The following is a 21,074-nucleotide window of genomic DNA, read 5'->3' on the forward strand; positions in this document are numbered from 1 at the left end:
GTCCGTCAAAAACGGACCGATTTTTAAGTCGTGTGTGACTCCAGCCTTATCGTTTATGTGCTTTTCTTATGCACTTATATCACCTCTAAGGGCAGAGACACACTGGTGTATTTCTCCTGCGATAATCGCATCGCACAGCACGGACTGGCCGGCATCTCTCCTGACCTGAGCATGACAGCATGATGGATTACTATGCAGCTGCCAAGCTCTGGTCAGGAGATCAAACAGCCAGTGCGAATTTTACAATGCGATTCTCGGATGAAAAATACGTCAGTGTGTCTCTGCCCTAACACTATATGGCCAGTTGGAGGCGCTATAACACCACACAAGTAAACCTATTGCATTGCATCCAGGTTTTTCCCTGCGCGTTCCTGTATCACGTGTCTCAGTTGCCGCCGATATCGCGATTAGCACGTTGTCCCTGAGTCCTCACAACACAGACGATCTCCTCCACCCGTGACCCATACTCGAAAGCCACGCCCCTTGCAGGCATCGCCAATCAATAACGCTCCTGACCTGTGAGCGGAGGGCAGACATGAATAGCTGATCTCTAGAGCAGCAGAACTTCACTGTACGTCACCGTGCAGACCTGCCGCAGGATGAAGGTTCACATCAAGACCTGGAATGGCGTCGCCTCCTGGATGTGGGTGGCAAATGACGAGAACTGCGGAATCTGCCGAATGGCTTTTAATGGCTGCTGCCCAGACTGTGAGTATGTGCCGTCTGCTACACTAGTATACAGATTCTGCCAAGCTCATAAGTGGGCACCAGAGGCGCTACACAGCACATGAGGCTATTGTGCCATACAAAGCTCTCAGTCTTTGAGTTATGGCTGCTGCTTGTCCTATTTAGTGATGGCAGCGCCCTGTGCCCCCTACCCAGTGTGAAGAGCGCACCCTGTGCCCCCTGGGACAGCAGCGCCCTGTGTGATGGCAGCACCCCTCCCTGCCCAGTGTGGCTGCAGTGCCCCATGCCCAGTGTGATGGTAGCACCCCCCCTGCCCAGTGTGGCTGCAGTGCCCCCTGCCCAGTGGCTGCAGTGCCCCATGCCCAGTGTGATGGCAGTACCTCCCTACCCAGTGTGGCTGCAGTGCCCTGTGCCCAGTGTGGCTGCAGTGCCCCATGCCCAGTGTGATGGCAGTACCTCCCTACCCAGTGTGGCTGCAGTGCCCTGTGCCCAGTGTGGCTGCAGTGCCCCATGCCCAGTGTGATGGCAGTACCTCCCTACCCAGTGTGGCTGCAGTGCCCTGTGCCCAGTGTGGCTGCAGTGCCCCATGCCCAGTGTGATGGCAGCACCCCCCCTGCCCAGTGTGGCTGCAGTGCCCCCTGCCCAGTGTGGCTGCAGTGCCCCCTGCCCAGTGTGATGGCAGCATCCCCCCTTCCCAGTGTGGCTGCAGTGCCCCCTGCCCAGTGTGATGGCAGTACCTCCCTGCCCAGTGTGGCTGCAGTGCCCCATGCGCCCTGCCCAGTGTGGCTGTAGTGCCCCATGCCCAGTGTGATGGCAGTACCTCCCTACCCAGTGTGGCTGCAGTGCCCCATGCCCCCTGCCCAGTGTGGCTGTAGTGCCCCATGCCCAGTGTCATGACAGTACCTCCCTGCCCTGTGTGGCTGCAGTGCCCCCTGCCCAGTGTGGCTGCAGTGCCCCATGCCCAGTGTGATGGCAGTACCTCCCTACCCAGTGTGGCTGCAGTGCCCTGTGCCCAGTGTGGCTGCAGTGCCCCATGCCCAGTGTGATGGCAGTACCTCCCTACCCAGTGTGGCTGCAGTGCCCTGTGCCCAGTGTGGCTGCAGTGCCCCATGCCCAGTGTGATGGCAGCACCCCCCCTGCCCAGTGTGGCTGCAGTGCCCCCTGCCCAGTGTGGCTGCAGTGCCCCCTGCCCAGTGTGATGGCAGCATCCCCCCTTCCCAGTGTGGCTGCAGTGCCCCCTGCCCAGTGTGATGGCAGTACCTCCCTGCCCAGTGTGGCTGCAGTGCCCCATGCGCCCTGCCCAGTGTGGCTGTAGTGCCCCATGCCCAGTGTGATGGCAGTACCTCCCTACCCAGTGTGGCTGCAGTGCCCCATGCCCCATGCCCAGTGTGGCTGTAGTGCCCCATGCCCAGTGTCATGACAGTACCTCCCTGCCCTGTGTGGCTGCAGTGCCCCCTGCCCAGTGTGGCTGCAGTGCCCCATGCCCAGTGTGATGGCAGTACCTCCCTACCCAGTGTGGCTGCAGTGCCCTGTGCCCAGTGTGGCTGCAGTGCCCCATGCCCAGTGTGATGGCAGCACCCCCCCTGCCCAGTGTGGCTGCAGTGCCCTGTGCCCCCTGCCCAGTGTGGCTGCAGTGCCCCCTGCCCAGTGTGATGGCAGCACCCCCCCTGCCCAGTGTGGCTGCAGTGCCCCCTGCCCAGTGTGTTGGCAGCACCCCCCCTGCCCAGTGTGGCTGCAGTGCCCCATGCCCAGTGTGATGGCAGCACCTCCCTACCCAGTGTGGCTGCAGTGCCCCATGCCCCCTGCCCAGTGTGGCAGTAGTGCCCCATGCCCAGTTTGATAGCAGTACCTCCCTACCCAGTGTGGCTGCAGTGCCCCATGCCCCCTGCCCAGAGTGGCTGTAGTGCCCCATGCCCAGTGTGATGGCAGTACCTCCCTACCCAGTGTGGCTGCAGTGCCCTGTGCCCCCTGCCCAGAGTGATGGCAGTACCTCCCTACCCAGTGTGGCTGCAGTGCCCTGTGCCCCCTGCCCAGTGTGGCTGCAGTGTCCCATGCCCAGCGTGATGGCTGGCAGTACCTCCCTACCCAGTGTGGCTGTAGTGCCCCATGCCCAGTGTGATGGCAGCACCCCCCCTGCCCAGTGTGGCTGCAGTGCCCCCTGCCCAGTGTGATGGCAGTACCTCCCTACCCAGTGTGGCTGCAGTGCCCCATGCCCCCTGCCCAGTGTGGCTGTAGTGCCCCATGCCCAGTGTGATGGCAGTACCTCCCTGCCCAGTGTGGCTGCAGTGCCCTGTGCCCCCTGCCCAGTGTGGCTGCAGTGCCCTGTGCCCCCTGCCCAGTGTGGCTGCAGTGCCCCATGCCCAGCGTGATGGCTGGCAGTACCTCCCTACCCAGTGTGGCTGCAGTGCCCCATGCCCAGTGTGGCTGTAGTGCCCCATGCCCAGTGTGATGGCAGCACCCCCCCTACCCAGTGTGGCTGCAGTGCCCCCTGCCCAGTGTGGCTGCAGTGCCCCCTGCCCAGTGTGGCTGCAGTGCCCCATGCCCAGTGTGATGGCAGTACCTCCCTACCCAGTGTGGCTGCAGTGCCCCATGCCCCCTGCCCAGTGTGGCTGTAGTGCCCCATGCCCAGTGTGATGGCAGTACCTCCCTGCCCAGTGTGGCTGCAGTGCCCCCTGCCCAGTGTGGCTGCAGTGCCCCATGCCCAGTGTGATGGCAGTACCTCCCTGCCCAGTGTGGCTGCAGTGCCCCCTGCCCAGTGTCCCTGCAGTGCCCCATGCCCAGTGTGATGGCAGTACCTCCCTGCCCAGTGTGGCTGCAGTGCCCCCTGCCCAGTGTCCCTGCAGTGCCCCATGCCCAGTGTGATGGCAGTACCTCCCTGCCCAGTGTGGCTGCAGTGCCCTGTGCCCCCTGCCCAGTGTGGCTGCAGTGCCCTGTGCCCCCTGCCCAGTGTGGCTGCAGTGCCCTGTGCCCCCTGCCCAGTGTGGCTGCAGTGCCCCATGCCCAGTGTGATGGCAGTACCTCCCTGCCCAGTGTGGCTGCAGTGCCCTGTGCCCCCTGCCCAGTGTGGCTGCAGTGCCCTGTGCCCCCTGCCCAGTGTGGCTGCAGTGCCCTGTGCCCCCTGCCCAGTGTGGCTGCAGTGCCCCCTGCCCAGTGTGGCTGCAGTGCCCTGTGCCCCCTGCCCAGTGTGGCTGCAGTGCCCTGTGCCCCCTGCCCAGTGTGGCTGCAGTGCCCCATGCCCAGTGTGATGGCAGTACCTCCCTGCCCAGTGTGGCTGCAGTGCCCTGTGCCCCCTGCCCAGTGTGGCTGCAGTGCCCTGTGCCCCCTGCCTAGTGTGGCTGAAGTGCCCCCTGCCCAGTGTGGCTGCAGTGCCCTGTGCCCCCTGCCCAGTGTGGCTGTAGTGCCCCATGCCCAGTGTGATGGCAGTACCTCCCTGCCCAGTGTGGCTGCAGTGCCCCCTGCCCAGTGTGGCTGCAGTGCCCCCTGCCCAGTGTGGCTGCAGTGCCCCCTGCCCAGTGTGATGGCAGTACCTCCCTACCCAGTGTGGCTGCAGTGCCCTGTGCCCCCTGCCCATTGTGACAGTAGCGATCTGTGCCCCCCTTCCCACTGTTATGGCAGCGCCTTGTGCAACCTTCCCCTTGGGACTGCAGGGCCCTGTGTCCCCTTCCCAGTGTCAGGTCAGGCTATTTACATCACTTTTTAGTGACAAAAACTCTAAATTCTGCAGAAATTTGGACTGAGGTGGCTGATAACAGAGAACACTATGGCACATCCAGAATCGATTATTATTAGGCCGGGGTCACACTGGCGAGGAATACGGACGAGTGAGAGGCGTTAAAAGCACGCATTACACACGGACCAATGATTCTCTATGGGGTCCCTCGCACCAGGCGTATATTTCTCAGGCGTATACTTTACGGTCCGTGCCAATTGCAGCATGCTGCGATTGTCAGCGTACTACGCCCGTAGTACGCCAATGCAAGTCTATGGGTGCGCAAAAAATACGGATTACACACGGACCACACATGTGACTTGCGAGAAATACGCACCCGGTGTCTTTTACAAAAGCCGGCAATTCAGTGCGCTATACAGTAAACTCACACTGACAGGTTTAATAAAGAAATTAAAGGATATATACACATAGAATATATGTGTATAGTGACATACATGTATATATATTTATATTTCACAGAGTTCTTCATAGCAGAATAGCCGCTAATTAAATTGCCGGCTTCTATCAAATCATTCCCCAACCCGACATGAAATGACACATGGTTTACATACAGTAAAGCATTTCATTTCATGTTTTTTTTATATGTCCCTGACTAATAATTAGATGAGGGTTTGTGTGCAAAATTTGGGAGTTGTTATTTTAAGGGGTTAATTCTTTGTTAAAAAATGCTTGGGCTTCCCATTGCCCTATATTGATGGCGAGTGGGTTAATCTAAGAAAGGGTTAATGTCACCATTCGATTGTAAAGTGACATTAACTCTTTGTTAGATTAACCCATTCGCCACCGCTACAGGGCAATGTGAATCCCACGCATTTTTTAAAAACGAATTAACCCCTTAATATAACAACTACAACTCCCAAATTTTGCACACAAACCCTCATCTAATTATTAGTCAAGGATATATAAAAAAAACATGAAATGAAATGCTCTACTGTATGTAAACCATGTGTCATTTCATGTCGGGTTGGGGAATGATTTGATGGAAGCCGGCAATTTAATTATTAATTTATCTCAATGACTTGTGTGTATGTGTATATATATATATATATATATATATGCTTTCTATGTGACTATATCTATTCTTTCATTTCTTTATTAAAACTGTCATAGGGCTCCATTATATGTCCATTTTACAAGCCTGCGAGAAAATCTCACCATACGGATGCCATACAGATTACATACAGATGCTGACATGCGCAAAATACGCGACCGCACCTTGCTTACGGATGACATACGGAGCACTATTTAGGGGCCATTCATCCGTATTACGCCTGTAAACTACGGACCGTATTTTGCGTCGGTTAGTGTGACCCCGGCCTTAGTTGCCTTCACGCTTAATGTTTCCAGAATTGTCCCTGACATCCCCACAGGTTCTCTTTGCCCGGGCCTGTCCTGATGGCGCCCTCTGTGCTCTCTGCCCGCAGGTAAGGTTCCCGGAGACGACTGCCCCTTGGTCTGGGGTCACTGCTCGCACTGCTTCCACATGCATTGCATCCTGAAGTGGCTGAACTCCCAGCAGGTGCAGCAGCATTGCCCCATGTGTCGGCAAGAATGGAAATTCAAGGAGTGAATCACGCTGCCGTGCCTACTTAACACTTGGCAGCTGCGGAGTCACGAGTCTCTCGGGCATGCTGGGGCTTCTAGTTCCGTCAGCCGAAGAGTTTTACATGTTACAGAAATTGTCAGGATGTAAAATGATATAATGGCCAACAAAGATGGAAAATAACGAATCCTTCCTGCCTGAAGTGTCTGCAGGGTAATCTCCCCAGAAAAGACTGATACCCCCTATCCGTTCCCCACTCCAGGTGCCGGCTCCTCCGAGATGTTCTGCATATTGTAGATGCTTCTCATTTTGCTATTACATTACCTTTCTGTCTGTGGCAATTGAGATTAGTCATTTCCACTTGTAAACTGAATAAAGTGCGTTGTCGCCTTCCTTAAAAAACTTAAAAACCCTGGGGAATCATTTCTGGATATGAGAAATGACGTCGTGTGGAGTTCAATCCTCACGGAGGGGGTAATGGAGCGCACAGCACTTGTATCTATCAAAAAGGGGAAATTGCTGTCCTTTTCTAAATTGATAATTGCGTTTCTTAATTTTTTTTTTTCAAAAGCCGTAGTGCGCAATTAACCCCTTTGCTGTTGATGGTTACTGAAGGCATTTTTTTCCCATGGAAGACAGTAGTGTATAAGGCCTCATTCAGACATCAGTGATTTTTCTGGTATGCAAAAAGAAAATACAGTCTGATTTTCAGCAGTGTTTCGTTTTTTTACCATCCGTGATCATCCTCCTATAAAAAACAAATAGAAAAGCTTCTCCTGTTCATTGCCCAAGGATGACATTTTTGTGGATCCATACACTTTCTTGGGCAATTTAAACCTTTAAATTCGATTAAAAAACGGACAGGTTTCCATTATTTTTTTCTTTGTGTGTGTGTGTGTGTGTGTGTGTGTGTGTGTGTGTGTGTGTGTGTGTGTGTGTGTGTAAAAACAAGGATTAAACGCGTACAGTCGAGGCCAAACATGTTGCCACCCTTTAAGTGTTCCAGAAAAAGAAGTATTTCTACACAAAGTTTATTGCAATTATACATGTTTTGTTATACACGCTCATTTCCTTTTGAAACAACACAAAAAAAATGAAAAAAAGGCAAATTGAACATAATTTCACACAATACCCCAAAAATGGACCTGACAAAATTGTTAGCAACTTTCCAAAATTGTGGGTAAACAACTTTGTTTCAAGTGTGATGCTTGTTCAAACTCACCTATAGCAATTAACAAGCGTGGCCAATATGAAAATCACGCCAGAACCAGATAAACTGGGAGAAGTTGACTCACTGTTTGCATTGTGTGTTGGTGTGTGCTACACTAAGCATGGAGAACAGAAAGAAGAGGAGAGAAGTGTCTGAGGATATAACAACCAAAGATGTAACCTTGGGATTGTTGTTATTTTTCAAGTTCAACTCCAGAGATTTTAATGTTCCTTTGCACTGATCCTCCATAACACCTTTTTGCCCTGTAGCTAATCTGCCTGGATGTGGAAGGTAGAGAAAAATTGATGAAAGGTTGCAACACAGTATAGTCTGGATGGTGGGCAAGCAGCCCCAACAGGTTCCAAAGAAATTCAAGCTGTCCTGCAGGCTCAGGGTGTACCAGTGTCAGCGAGAACTATTCGTCAACATTCAAATTAAATTAAACTCTGTCAGAAGACCCAGGAGGACCCCACTGCTGTCGCAGAGGCATAAAAAAGCTAGACTGCAGTTTGACAAAATGCATGTGAGTAAGCGAAAATCCTTCTGGAAAATTGTCTTGTGGACAGATGAGACTAAAATAGAGCTTTTTGGTAAAGCACATCATTCTACTGTTGGTGGCGATGTAGTGTCCAGTGTCAGAAAGCTGTGTTTGCTTCCTAGGTCATGGGTCTTCTAGCAGGACAATGACCCCAAAATACAGTACTTCAAGAAGAACCCAGAAATGGATGGAAACAAAGTACTAGAGAGTTCTGAAGTGGCTGGTAATGACTCCAGATCTAAATCCCAATGAACACCTATGGAGAGATCTTATAATTGCTGTTGGGAGAAGGCACCTTCAAGTGAGAGACCTGGAGCAGTTTAGAAAAAGTAGAATGGTCTAAAATTCCAGTTGAGAGGTGTAAGAAACTTTTTGATGGTTATAGGAACCAATTGACTGCAGTTATTTATTCCAAAGGGAAAAAAAAGAAGATACTTAGATATTTTCATGCTTACATGTTATAGCACTGCAGAGTGCAACTTGATTTGTTAGTTATTTGTGGAGAGGGCTTCTCAGGATGTTTATAAATGTAGGGTTCAGCCTAGGAGAGGATTCCTATTAGGATAGGTTCCCAGCAAAAGAAGATCCCCTTGCTGTTGGCCTTCATGAATTTGCCAAATTATGTGCTAGGTATCTGTTTTTTCAACATAGTAGTGATGCAATTAAAATTTCATATTTACAAGTTTTAGCTCTATAGAGTGCAACTTTATTTGTTAGTAGTGTGAAATTATTTGTAATTTGCTGCTTTTTCTGTTATTCCAATATACACAAAGGGAATAAATGTATGTATAACAATACATGTAGTTGCAATAATTTTCTGGAAGAAATACTTAATTTTCTGGAACAATTTCAAAGGTGCCAACACTTTCGGCCTTGACTGTATGTAAAAAACAGACTTCTGAATAAGGGTACCGTTACACTTAGCGATGCACCAGCGATCCCGACAACGATATGGATCGCTGGTGCATCGCTAAGTGGTCGCTAGTGAGCTGCCACACAGGCAGATCTCACCAGCGACATAGCTGGGGTCGGAGGTCGCTACTTACCTGTCACACTAGGCGATCCTGACGTCTTCCCGCCCGGCTCCACGCGTCGCTCGTCTCTCCACAGGAAGCCCAGCAGGAAGCGCCCGACGAGAAATGGTCCAGGACCTTCTCGCGCCATCAGCGATAACCAGCGGGGGAGCGGATCGTAGGTAAGTATCACATGTAGCGATATCGCTGCTAAGTCACAAAATCGGTGACTTTACAGCGATAACGCTAAGTGTAACGGGGACTTAAGGCCTTAATGTTATTTCATCACTTAAAGGGACCCTGTAACCTTGGAAAATGCAATTTACCTGCAGATATAATGGCTTTTAGATAATGGAGGTGTGCATGGAGAGAATACAGTCACTGCTCCCCCTATATTGTGAGCGCTAGCTGTAACCATGACCGTGCACTATTATTGACAGCCCGCTCTCCACAGATGCACTGCCTAGGCAGCAGTCAATCACAGTGCCGGGGTGTGCTTACAGCTTGCGCTCACAATCTAGTGAGTGGTAAATGTGGCCCCCATGACTGAATTCTGGCAGTAAATAAGTTCATTTTCTCTTGGTAGCCACATATTCAGTAAGGTGGCCAGACAGCATTTGCAATTACATGGTAAAGGTGATTGGTTGGGGTCCAACCGCTGGGACCTGCTCTGAAATGCATGTGCGCCATAGCTCCATGCATTCACTGGGGGAATACTAGAGGCAGCACAAAACTTGGCTTATACCAGCGTTCCCATAGAGAATTAATAAAGTGTGCGGCCATCACTCTATTCAAATGGAGCTTTTCAGACCTCTATTCTTGGAATTAGTTGGGATCCCAGGGGTCAGACAGCCACCGATTCACAACTAACCTATCCTTTGGATTGATGACCATGTTTGATGAGAGTACACCTTGACCTAGACATCATCCATATATGAGGGGTTGTACCACTTATGCACATTATTACTCCATTTGAAACTTTCATCAGAAATCTGTCCAAAAATACTGGACTCCAGGATTGAAACCCAACAGCTCCCATTATAGTCAGTGGAGCCCTTTGAAATATTAAAGCCTTTCAGATACCTTAGAATTTGAGATAAGATATGGTGTCCTATTAGCAAGCTGTGTATACCCACTTTTCATGGCAATGATTTCTGTAATATCTTTTTTTGAGGCCAATCCTATAAGGCAATTACTGGTACCGTAATGTGTCCTAAGGAATTCGTAATATCAGAACACCAAAGAATGCAGGACAATGAAGTTTACATAGTCACATAATAAAGCTAAGTTTTATTCATGGTAGAAATAAAATGAAATATGCTATAAAAGACCATGGGTACATCAGACCTATCAAAAATACACACATGGATGGGCAAAAGCTGTGTTCATATAGCCTTTGTAAAAGATGATAAATACCGTACATACAATATCATCATGAGTCATCTTTGATATACAACCATATATGCAAGTGTAGGTATAGCTGTATCAGAGAAGTGACACCAATTCTGCAAATATAAACCGTGTAAAAGACATACCTCAGGAACAGTAAAATATTATAAAGACAGTGCAAACTAGCCATAATCAAGAAGGATTTATGTATACATCCACCCGTGGAACCACACATGACGAGTGTTTCACTAATGCTTCTTCTCGGGGTACAATATGTTCAGTCTTGATGAATGCACATGCTGAAATCTGCACTGTTCGTCTTTACCATAAATGTGGGGTCGTCTGCAATGCGAATCCTATTCATCTGAATTAAAGCCACAAATAGTCCAACCTTGAGAGGTAGTGACGAGGCTTAGGCAATTGTGTTCATGTACAGTTGGGCAACACATGTTTGGACAGTGTCAAAATTTTCCTTGTTTAGGCTCTGTACAGCACCACAATAGATCTGTAACAAAGCGTTAGAGTGGGATTGAAGTGAACACCTCCAGCTTTAGGTTTTTACAATATTACATTAACCGTTTAAAATTTATAGCCATTTTTTACACACTATTGGATAAACTAAAATTATAAAAATGACTTAATATTTGGGTGCAAAATCTGTCTTTCCTTCCTCGAGATACTTTACCAATATCATACTGAGCTGATGCTTGTATGCGGTCTTTGTGTTCTGTTTTGTTATCAGTCCCATGGAGAATGAATGGGCATCAGGCCTTTTACTCCATTGTGCAACTGGTATAAAAGTGCTCAGTTAGGAATACAGGAAAGATGTATATCTTTGAACCGTGTTAGCCAGTAGATAGAAAAATATTCAGAATTGAGAGTCCTCAGTGGTTGATACCTTTTAATGGCTAACTGAAAAGACGGTAACACATTGCAAGCTTTCCAGACTACTCTGGTCTATGCCTGATGAAGAGACCTGAGTAGTCTGGAAAGCTTGCAATGTGTTACCGTCTTTTCAGTTAGCCATTAAAAGGTACCAACCACTGAGGACTCTCAATTCTGAATATTTTTCAGGTAGGAATAATAATTCCCAATTCTGACGATCGGTTAGGGTCTCAGCGTCAGGACACCCACTGATCCTATAACTTGTTTCCACCTCTTTAACGCATTAAAGACCAGGGAGTTTTTAGTTGACCCGCTTTCATCTTTTCCTCACCTTTTCTCAAGGCCATAACTATTTTATAGGCATGAGATTGCTTGTTTTTTTGCAAGCTGTTGTAGTTTTGAATGGCTTTATTCATTGCACCATATCATGTACTGAAACACATGGGTGTAAAGTTCCAAGTGTGATGAAACATTGAAAACAAAAAAAATAAAATTCTGCCATTGTTGTGTTAATTGTGTACTTGATTGACTACATCAGATCAATTATGGTGATACTAAACAAATGTTTTGTTTTTTTAAACTTTGATTTGAAATAAATCTAAATATTGCATAAAAAACACACCACTTTTTGCTTTGTGTTGCCATTTTCTGAACCTGGAACACTTTTTTTCTTTCTGTTGTTGCTAAGTGAGGATTTGTTTTTGTGCGGACACATGAAGTTTTCATTGACACCAGTTTTGTGTACATAAGGGCTTTGATTGCTTATTACTACAGGTTTTTAAACGAGGTCAGATGACCAATTCTGTCATTTTAATTTTTTTCTCCTTGCACCGTTTACCAATCGGGTTAATTTGTTTCATATTTTAATAAATTTGACTTTTCCGAACGCTGCAAAATCAAATGTTTGTTTTTTATTTTTTTTTCCTTTTTAGACCACGATCACATGTTAAGTATTATACCTCTGTATTTGTAAGTTAAAACCAGGAGTGGGTGATAAATGCAGAAGTGGTGACGTGTTTCTATTATACAGCTCTGGCAAAAATAAAGAGACCACTGCACAGTTTTATAAAAATCAGCTTCTCTCCATGTCTGACAGCCATTCCATTCCAGTGTCAGTTGAATTCCAACCAGAGTACACCTCATTCTACTTAATGTGCTTCTGATTAGGTGATCACCTGAACCAAATCTTATTTAACAAAGGAAAGTATAAAAAACCTGCTGTGGTGTTCACAATCCTCTTGCAATAGGACAAGCTGGATGGCAAAACAAGTGCTAGTAATATCCCAAAAGTAATAGGAATGAAAAAATAACTTTTAACCATGCCAAAGGAGTTGAAAAGAAAAGTCTTGAGTGAGGAAAAGTAGGGCTCAGATCTGGCTTTACTAGCAGAGGGATACAGTGAGCATCATGTTGCCTCTTTCTTTAAAATTTCTAAGACAGCAGTCCATTACAACAAGGTCAAGGAGCACACATTGGGACAACAAAGCTACAGACTGGCAGAGGGCGAAAACGACTCTCCACTGATGGATGACCGTCATCTTATTCGAATGTCTCAGCAACTGCAAAATGACATCAAGTGACCTACAAAAGGAATGGCAAATGGCAGCTGGTGTGAAGTGCACGGCAGGAACAGTTCGTAACAGGCTCCTAGAGGCAGGGCTCAAGTCATGTAAAGCTAGAAAACAGCCTTTCATCAATGAGAAGCAAAGGAGAGCCAGGCTGAAGTTTGCCAAAGACCATAAGGATTGGACCATAGAGGACTGAAGTAAGGTAATCTCTGATGAGTCGTGGAGAGGCGTACAAGACACAGTTTCTTGCACCCACTATGAAATTTGGTGGAGGATCGGTGATGATCTGGGGAAGCTTCACCATGGTTGGAATTGGGCTGGTTAATCTTTGCGAAGGATGTGTGAGTCAAGCCGCATACAAGGTTGTCCTGGAAAAAACAGTTGATTCCTTCTTCTCAGGCAATGTTCCCCAATTCTGAGGACTGTTTTTTCCAGCAGAACAATGCGCCATGCCACACAGCTAGGTCAATCAATGTGTGGATGAAGGACCACCACTTCAAATTCCTGTCATGGCCAGCCCAATCTCCAGACCTGAACCCTATTGAAAACCTCTGGAATGTAATCAAGAGGAAGATGGATAGTCACAGGCCATCAAACAAAGAAGAACTGCTTACGTTTTTGTACCAGGAGTGGCATAAGGTCACCCAAAAGCAGTGTGAAAGACTGGTGGAAAGCATGCCAAGACGCATGAAAGCTGTGATTAAAAGTCATGGTTATTCCACAAAATATTGATTTCTGAACTCTTCCTGAGTTAAAACATTAGTAATGTTGTTTCTAAATAATTATGAACTTGTTTTCTGAAAATAAATACAAAATTTAGTGCTTGGAAATTCAAAGACATGTTGTCAGGAGTTTATAGAATAAAAGAGCAATTGACATTTTACTCAAATATACCTATAAAGGTAAAAATCAGACAAACTGAAAAATTTTGCAGTGGTCTCTTTTTTTTTTTTTTTTTCCAGAGCTGTACTTTTCCTTTGATTGTCCCACTCCTGGTTTTGACTGACAAATACTGAATGTGTGAGTGTGACCTAATTAAGAGAAATGAAGCGTATTTTGAACTCATGTAATTTTGTAAACTTTTTTATATATTTTTTTTCTGTTACATTATAAAATAAAAAATCTTATACTCACCTCTCGTGCCAGCGCCACTCCAGCATTGTTGGCACTCGTGATCCCGGGGCTCTCGTGCAGTTGCATGACATGTGCCCGGTGCCCAATCAGCCTTCTTATGCAGTGTACATAACATCAGAGATCAGCTGCAACCCTGACTTCTTCATGTTCAATTCGACAGAAGGCCGGAACAGTGACGCCAGCGCAGATTGGGCGCCAGGCTCACGTGTCATAACTGCACGAGTGTGTGCGGACACCGCTGGAAGGGCGCCGGCATGGGAGTGTAAGTTTTTTTTTTTTTTTTTTTTTAACTTTTATCGGGGCCGAAAAATTAGGCCACGATGGGGTTGTCCTAGTAATGGACAATCCCCTTAAAGTATTTTGTTTGATCATCCTATAAATATATTTTCAAATAGAGTTTGAATATACCCGCTATCTGCCGCATGTCGTGAGCTCAGCTCCTGAGCCCCCTCCACACTTGAGATCCCCTTACCAGGACATGAATACAATGTATTTTGTGGGAAGGGGTTAATCTGGATGTCTGGTTCTTGGTAGAGCTTCTGCCTACACTTCCTGATTCTTGCCTCCTTTTCCAGATCTAGGTATGGTCTCTACATTTCTACTGTAGCATCTTTCGGCCACATGATACCAGTACCGGTACCTTCCCTTACAGAAACCTCCGCACTTATTGATTTTAATAATAATGGTACATTTCTTTAAAATGCCATCAGTCAGTGATTGGTGGGGTTTCAACTGCTTGGAGGAGAACAAAAGACCTACTCAGTTTTGTGTCTTTTTTTTTCTTTTACACAAAGTGGAGTCTTTATAATTGCAAGTGTCGGGGACCCTGTGCTAATGACACATGAATACTGTGTGATCCCAAGACCATTCCACTGCAGTGCGATGATGTGTCGATGGAGAATCAATCGGACTGTGACTCTGTATGACTAAGAAGACGTAGACTTAATTACCCCCCTTGGGTTTATGGGTGGGTTTGGTTTGACATTGTTTTACGAGATGATCAACGGAAGGCGATCTCATCAATGGCTGCAAACTCTATATAGGATGACTAAGAAGAACATCTTAAAGCTAATTATCATCTATGTAATTTAGAGAGGGCCTCCAGACTCAAAAAAAGAATGCAATCAAAGAATAAAAAATCCACAGCACCTCATAGCAATAAGGAGTCAACTTTACCTACAATAGAGGCGCACGTCAATTCCAGAGAGTCCTTCCCGGAAAATATCCAGACATCCAAACAAAAAATGAAGACAGCGCCTCAAAAGTTGGTGAAAAATTATTTCTGTTTCTTTATTCTGCCATCTGTGGCGACGTTTCGATCTTTCATGATCTTTTTCAAGCATGAAAAAGATCATGTAAGATCGAAACGTCGCCACAGATGGCAGAATAAAGAAACAGAATTTTTCACCAACTTTTGAGGCGCTGTATTAATTTTTTATTTGGATGTCAACAACAGAATGAACAGTGATAAATGACACAAGTAAAGTATATACTTTATGTTCACACATGGCAGTCCATCAACATTCCAATAATACAGAATTGTTCAATGTTAACTGGAGCTAGCCACTTGGTTACATGTACCAGGCTGCATTCACACATCAATGTGAGTGTTACCATTCAAGAGAAACGACAATTTTTTTTCTCAGCTGTCATCCTAGTTGTCTTTTTTTTTTTTTTTCATCCAGCTTCTTTTCACTCAAGCAGGTAGACTGTTTTACATATGTGTCCATAAACACAGGGATCAGGTTATAAAACTGATGTGTGTATGGATCAATTAAATTCTTATACGTCCGTCTGCTGTCCGAGAAAATAATGCACAGCTCTAGCACTGTGACAAAACAATGTAACCTTTTACAAATGTGCAACCTACATATATACAGTACTGTGCCAAGGTTTTAGTTCTTAATGACTGCTTATCTTCAGTGTAAATAAAGGGGGTTTTACACTAAGCGATATCGCTAGCAATATCGCTAAAACGTCACTGGTTTTGTGACGTTATAGCGATATTGCTAGCGATATCGCTATGTGTGATACTTACCAGTGACCGGCTCCCCCGCTGTCCATCGCTGATCGCGCGAGAATGTCCGGCTCCATTTCTCGTCGGGCGCTTCCTGCTGAGACTTCCTGCTGTGACGACGAGCGACGCTGGACGCGGGCGGGAGGACGCAGGATCGCTGTGTGTGAATGGTAAGTATCGTGCGCTGCGTCGCTGCTGCATCGCTGTGAGATCTTTCTGTATGAAAGCTCACTAGCGATCATTTAGCGATGCACCAGCGATCCTGACCGGGTCGGATCGCTGGTTGGATCGCTGGTGCATCGCTAAATGTAAAAGGGCCTTAAGAACAAGCATTCCTGGAAGAGATAAGACCCCACAGAGCTCCAATCTCAACATCATCAGGTTTGCCTATAATTCAAGAATTACCTGAAGAGAGAGAAGGGTTTGCACAAGCCTACATTTACAGAAGATTTGTGGTCTGTTCTACAGGATGTTTTGAACAACCCTGCTCAGTTTCTTTGTGCAATTATACCTAGACGAAGTTAAACTTGTAAAGTACTAAACTATATATACCTTATTTTTCAGACTATGGGTTTACTAGACCCAGAAGGGTTCTTGTCCATGTGCTGGCAAAGGTCATGGCTAGTGATGGGCGGATCCGTGGAAGTTCGGGTTCAACTGAACTTCAGTCCAAAGTTCAGGTATCAGAACTTGACCCCCGGACTCCAACCCTATAGAAGTCAATGGGGACCTGGTCATAGTATGGGCTAGGGGGCTGCAAAATGTGCGTAAAAGCAGGACAATTGCTCTGCAAACAAATGTGGATAGTGAAATGACTTAAAATAACAGAATACTAAAAAATAATCTTGAACCAGGAGGTGTTTCCATTCAGTGACAGCAAGCACAGGAATCAAACAAGGTAGCACTCTATGGCCACAGAATGCAAACATGAAATATGAAAATTGGGGGGCGTGGCCTGCTTGCTAATGGCACCGGTCACTTAGCTGCTGAGCTCCAGCCACTTCGACTCCTAATCGGCTCATTGCGGCTCGCCAGCGGTACCAATCTCTCTGCACACGGGGGGGGGAGTGCTGCGGAGGTATCCAGGATCGTAGCATGCCAAGGGGAAAATCCCAGAAGAAGCCGTCCCCGGCGAAAGTTACAGACTTCTTCTCCAGCACGGGGCGAGGGAAAATGGCGGCAGCATCCTCCTCCACAGCTTCCTCACGCTCATCCAGGAGGGGATCCACAGCAGGCCCAGACTTGGACACAGACGCTGCAGATATACCGCTTACCAAAGGTACAATGCAGAAACTGCTCAGTGCCCTCCTCTCATCACTGCAGCAGGATTGGAAAGATATGGTGGCTGAGCTGAGGGGAGATATCACTGCCATAGGCAGCCGTACAGCACATATTGAATCTAAAATGGGGGAGAGACAAAGTAACACAATAGCCTCATTGATGCCAATGCAGCACTGGAGGAACAAGTGCAAAAGCTCCATACCAAGGTCTTGGATTTAGAGGACAGGGCCTGCCGAAATAATATAAGAATCAGAGGAATTCCAGAGGCCATACCAGACAAGGGGCTGCAGAGTTTTCTGGGCTCCTTGCTGCAGGAGCTGCTCCCAGACCTGACTGCAACTGATTTCCTGGTGGACAGAATACAGAGTCCCTAAGCCTAAATCCATCAGTGCTGATGTCCCTCGGGACACTTTAGCTCGCCTGCACTTTTACAAGACCAAAGAAGCCCTGCTGCAAGCCCTGAGAAAGAGACCCCCTCTGTCTGAGCAATTCCGGCACCTGTCCATTTTTCCAGATCTGTCTGCAGGAACCCTGGCAAAAAGGAGGGAATTTGCTCCTTATACCAAAGTTCTCAGGGATGAAGCTATATCCTATAGATGGGGTTTCCCTGTAAAGATCCTGCTTTTCCGAGCAGGAAATACCCACGCCTGCCATTCCCCACAGCAGTTGGCAAAGCTCCTATCCTCATGGAACTTGGCAAATCTCCCGGCCAGATCTCCAAGAGCTACAGGATCATCCCAACAGGATAAAGTGAATGAAGATTGGTCCGTCGTGTGAGTTATGTGATATGTTTGAGTCGCGGCTGAGACTTAGTTGCTACTTTTAAGGTCCGCTGGTTCTGTTCAACCAGGACCCTGAACCCCCATGGCGGTAAATTTCCACCATACCGCAGGCCCCTTTTTTGGGCTTTTTTCTTTGTGGACTGATGCTCCCTACATCAGTAATGTTAGTGATGTCAATATTGTTAGTGTTATCTCTTTCCTGCCTAACCTTCCTTTTCCCCCTGCAGCTCTAGGCAAGAGACTTTTTTTCATGTACAATGGTACTGAACTGTATGTCTATAAATGTTAGGGGTCTGAACTCGCCAGCCAAGAGATCCATGTTTTGGCGGGAAGTGGTTAAATCCAAATGTGATGTAATATGTGGTCAGGAGTCTCATCTCCTCCAAGGGGACTCGCACAGGTTAAATAATGCTAAATTTCCTTTCATACTGCTGGCTTGTGGAAAAAAAAAAAGGCTGGAGTATTCATTTGTGTAAAAAATACTGTTGCGTTCACACTACATTCACAACATTTAGACCCTGACGGTAGATACGCCATTATTAATTGCTCCATAAATGGATCTAAGTATACTATTGCAACCGTTTACGCCCCCAACTCTGGTCAGATCAGCTTTTTGCGGAGGTTTCTTTCCAAGCTTTCATCCGTTAAAGAGGGTAAGCAAATAATCTGCGGGGATTTTAACATGGTAATGTCCAGCACTCTGGATTGCTCCAATACTGCTGTAAAGAGGAAGGAGATGAGCACAATAATTTCAGAAAGGCATCTCCATGATATATGGAGATACCAACATGCAAATGAGAGGGACTACACATTCTTCTCGCCTCGGTTCACCTCTTACAGCAGATTGGACTACTTTCTGGTTGATAGCTCACTTATTATGGATTGCTCAGATTCAAAAATTGGACTTATAGCTTGGTCGGACCACGCCCCCATATACCTGACAGTTCAGGAGCAAAACCGCGCACCTGTTTTTGCCCGGTGGCGCATGAATGACTCCCTCCTAGCCTGTAGACAAATCTCTGAGGAGTTGCAGGCCGACCTCGCAGAGTTTTTTAACTTTAATGATAACAAGGAGGTGACAGAGGAAACGCTTTGGTCTACACACAAGGCCTATATTAGGGGGTCATTCATCAAAATTGCCACTAGGGAGAAAAGGAGGCGTCAGGCAACTTACAAAGCTCTACTGTCCCACATAGTACTTTTGGAAGCCCACAATAAATCTGCCCCAAACTTGTCGACATCTGACGAACTCAAGAAACTAAGAACACAGCTCCGCCAGGTGTTGATGGCAGACTATGAGAAAAACTTAAGATCCCTCAAACAGCGGTACTATGTGATGGGTGACAGGGCGGGTGCCTTACTAGCCAGGAGGGTTAAAAAATGAGAAATGCAAAATAAAATTGAATACCTCGTGACGGGTTCTAATGCCACAATACGCAACCCAACGGAAATAGCCAACGCATTCGCTGACTTACCAGTCTCTCTACAACCTTAAAAATGACCCCACTGCCCCAAAGCCTACCCAAACGGCAATTAATTCCTTCTTAAACAATATTAATCTTCCTCGGTTATCTGCAGTACAGCTGGAGCAACTAAATTCTCCTTTTTCTCTGGAAGAGGTTCGCCAGGCGGTGACCACAGCCAAAAGAAATTCAGCTCCAGGCCCAGACGGCCTCACTAACTCCTATTATAGGCAATTCACTGAAACCCTGTCTCCTTTCCTCCTGAGACTTTTCTCCTCTTGGCAAGCCACAGCAGATATTTCACCAAATAATCTAGAGGCCATTATAACTACCCTGCCAAAACCAGGAAAACCCCCTATTTCACCAGGAAACTTCAGGCCAATATCCCTCCTAAACTGCGACTTAAAATTGTACGCCAAAATAATCTCAGCTAGAATACATAAAGTTCTTCCATCACTGACTTCCCCGGATCAAGTGGGGTTTGTGGCGGGGAGGCAGGCGAAAGATGGGACGAGACGTATGCTGGATCTGATTGCGGTGGCTGAGAGGAGGAAAATCCCCAGTGTATTCCTGTCCCTGGACGCAGAGAAGGCGTTCGACAGGGTGCACTGGGGATATCTGAAATCTGTTCTGGCCAAGTTTGGTTTCAAAGGCCCCATACTTAATGCCATAATGGCGCTGTACTCTAACCCTAACGCCAAAGTTCTGGCATCCGGATTTATATCTCGGAGTTTTGAATTAACCAATGGGACACGCCAGGGGTGTCCGCTCTCCCCTATCATCTATGCCCTTGCTATAGAGCCTCTGGCGCAGACTATCCGTGAATGCCCTCGGATCTCGGGAATTCGAGTGGGGAGTATAAATCATGTGGTCAGTCTATATGCAGATGACGTGATTTTATCTTGCACTAATGTAGAGGTGTCCCTACAACACGTAATGGAGATCCTGTCCTCCTTCGCTCAAGTCTCGTATTACAAGCTTAATATTACCAAGTCCTTAATTTTTCCGCTCTTCTTGCCAGCCTCTACCAGAGCCACTCTTTCTCATCTTTACCCTTTCAAATGGGAAGACGAGGGAATCCCCTACCTGGGTATTATACTGGCCCCGCTACACTCCGTGATCCGGAAAAATCTGCTGACCCTGCACACCTCATTGGATAAAGAACTTACTCGCCTTTCTCTTCTCCCGCTCTCTTGGGTGGCGAGAATGCAGACTTTTAAAATGATCTGTCTCCCAAAAATTATCTACTTACTTCGGTGCCTGCCCCTAACAATTCCGCAACGGTATCTCACCAAAATTCATTCGCTAATGAGTAAATTTATATGGGCTGGGAAAAAACCTAGAATAGCCCTGAGATGTATGCATGCCCCGTTCAGTGGTGGAGGAATGGGTATTCCTAATATTCTAACATATCACAGAGCTGCTATCCTGGAACCGGCTCGAGATTGGTGGAAGAATGATTCAGACTTGAGATGGTTACAGATTGAGTACACCTGGGCACAGGCCCACTCCCCTAAACAATTCATAGACTCCCTGCTCCTAACCCCTTCGCCCCCCGGCGATCTTCTACCCACCACAGCAGCTCTAAAGAAAGCTTGGTCCTTATGGAGCAAGCCAGTGTCACAGGCTCTAGGTCCCAGCCTTCCCCTTAGATCGCTGGAAGCCTTCATTCCGAATTTGAATCTTGCCGCCTGGACACGTGGAGGTCCAATTACCCTAGCAGATCTCTATAGAGAAGGCGTCCTACTCCCGTACTCAGAAATGTGTGTTAAATTTAACCTCCCCCGACACAGTTTATTCCAGTTTTTTCAAATACGTCACTTCCTTCAGTCCG

At 47.0% G+C, this 21,074-nt stretch overlaps 1 protein-coding gene across 1 annotated transcript; it reads left to right on the forward strand.

Annotated features, from left to right (window-relative positions):
• Nucleotides 1-393: 393 nt before the first annotated feature.
• On the forward strand, nt 394-6,831 carry ANAPC11 (anaphase promoting complex subunit 11). The gene is made up of 2 exons (XM_073588202.1): nt 394-708; nt 5,842-6,831. Exons 1-2 carry the CDS (start codon nt 600-602, stop codon nt 5,985-5,987), a joined length of 255 nt encoding a protein of 84 aa, XP_073444303.1. The 5' UTR covers nt 394-599; the 3' UTR covers nt 5,988-6,831.
• Nucleotides 6,832-21,074: the final 14,243 nt, after the last annotated feature.

Source organism: Dendrobates tinctorius, unplaced genomic scaffold, assembly GCF_039654945.1.
Source record: "Dendrobates tinctorius isolate UK_male_01 unplaced genomic scaffold, ASM3965494v1 ptg000103l, whole genome shotgun sequence".
NCBI lineage: Eukaryota > Metazoa > Chordata > Amphibia > Anura > Dendrobatidae > Dendrobates > Dendrobates tinctorius.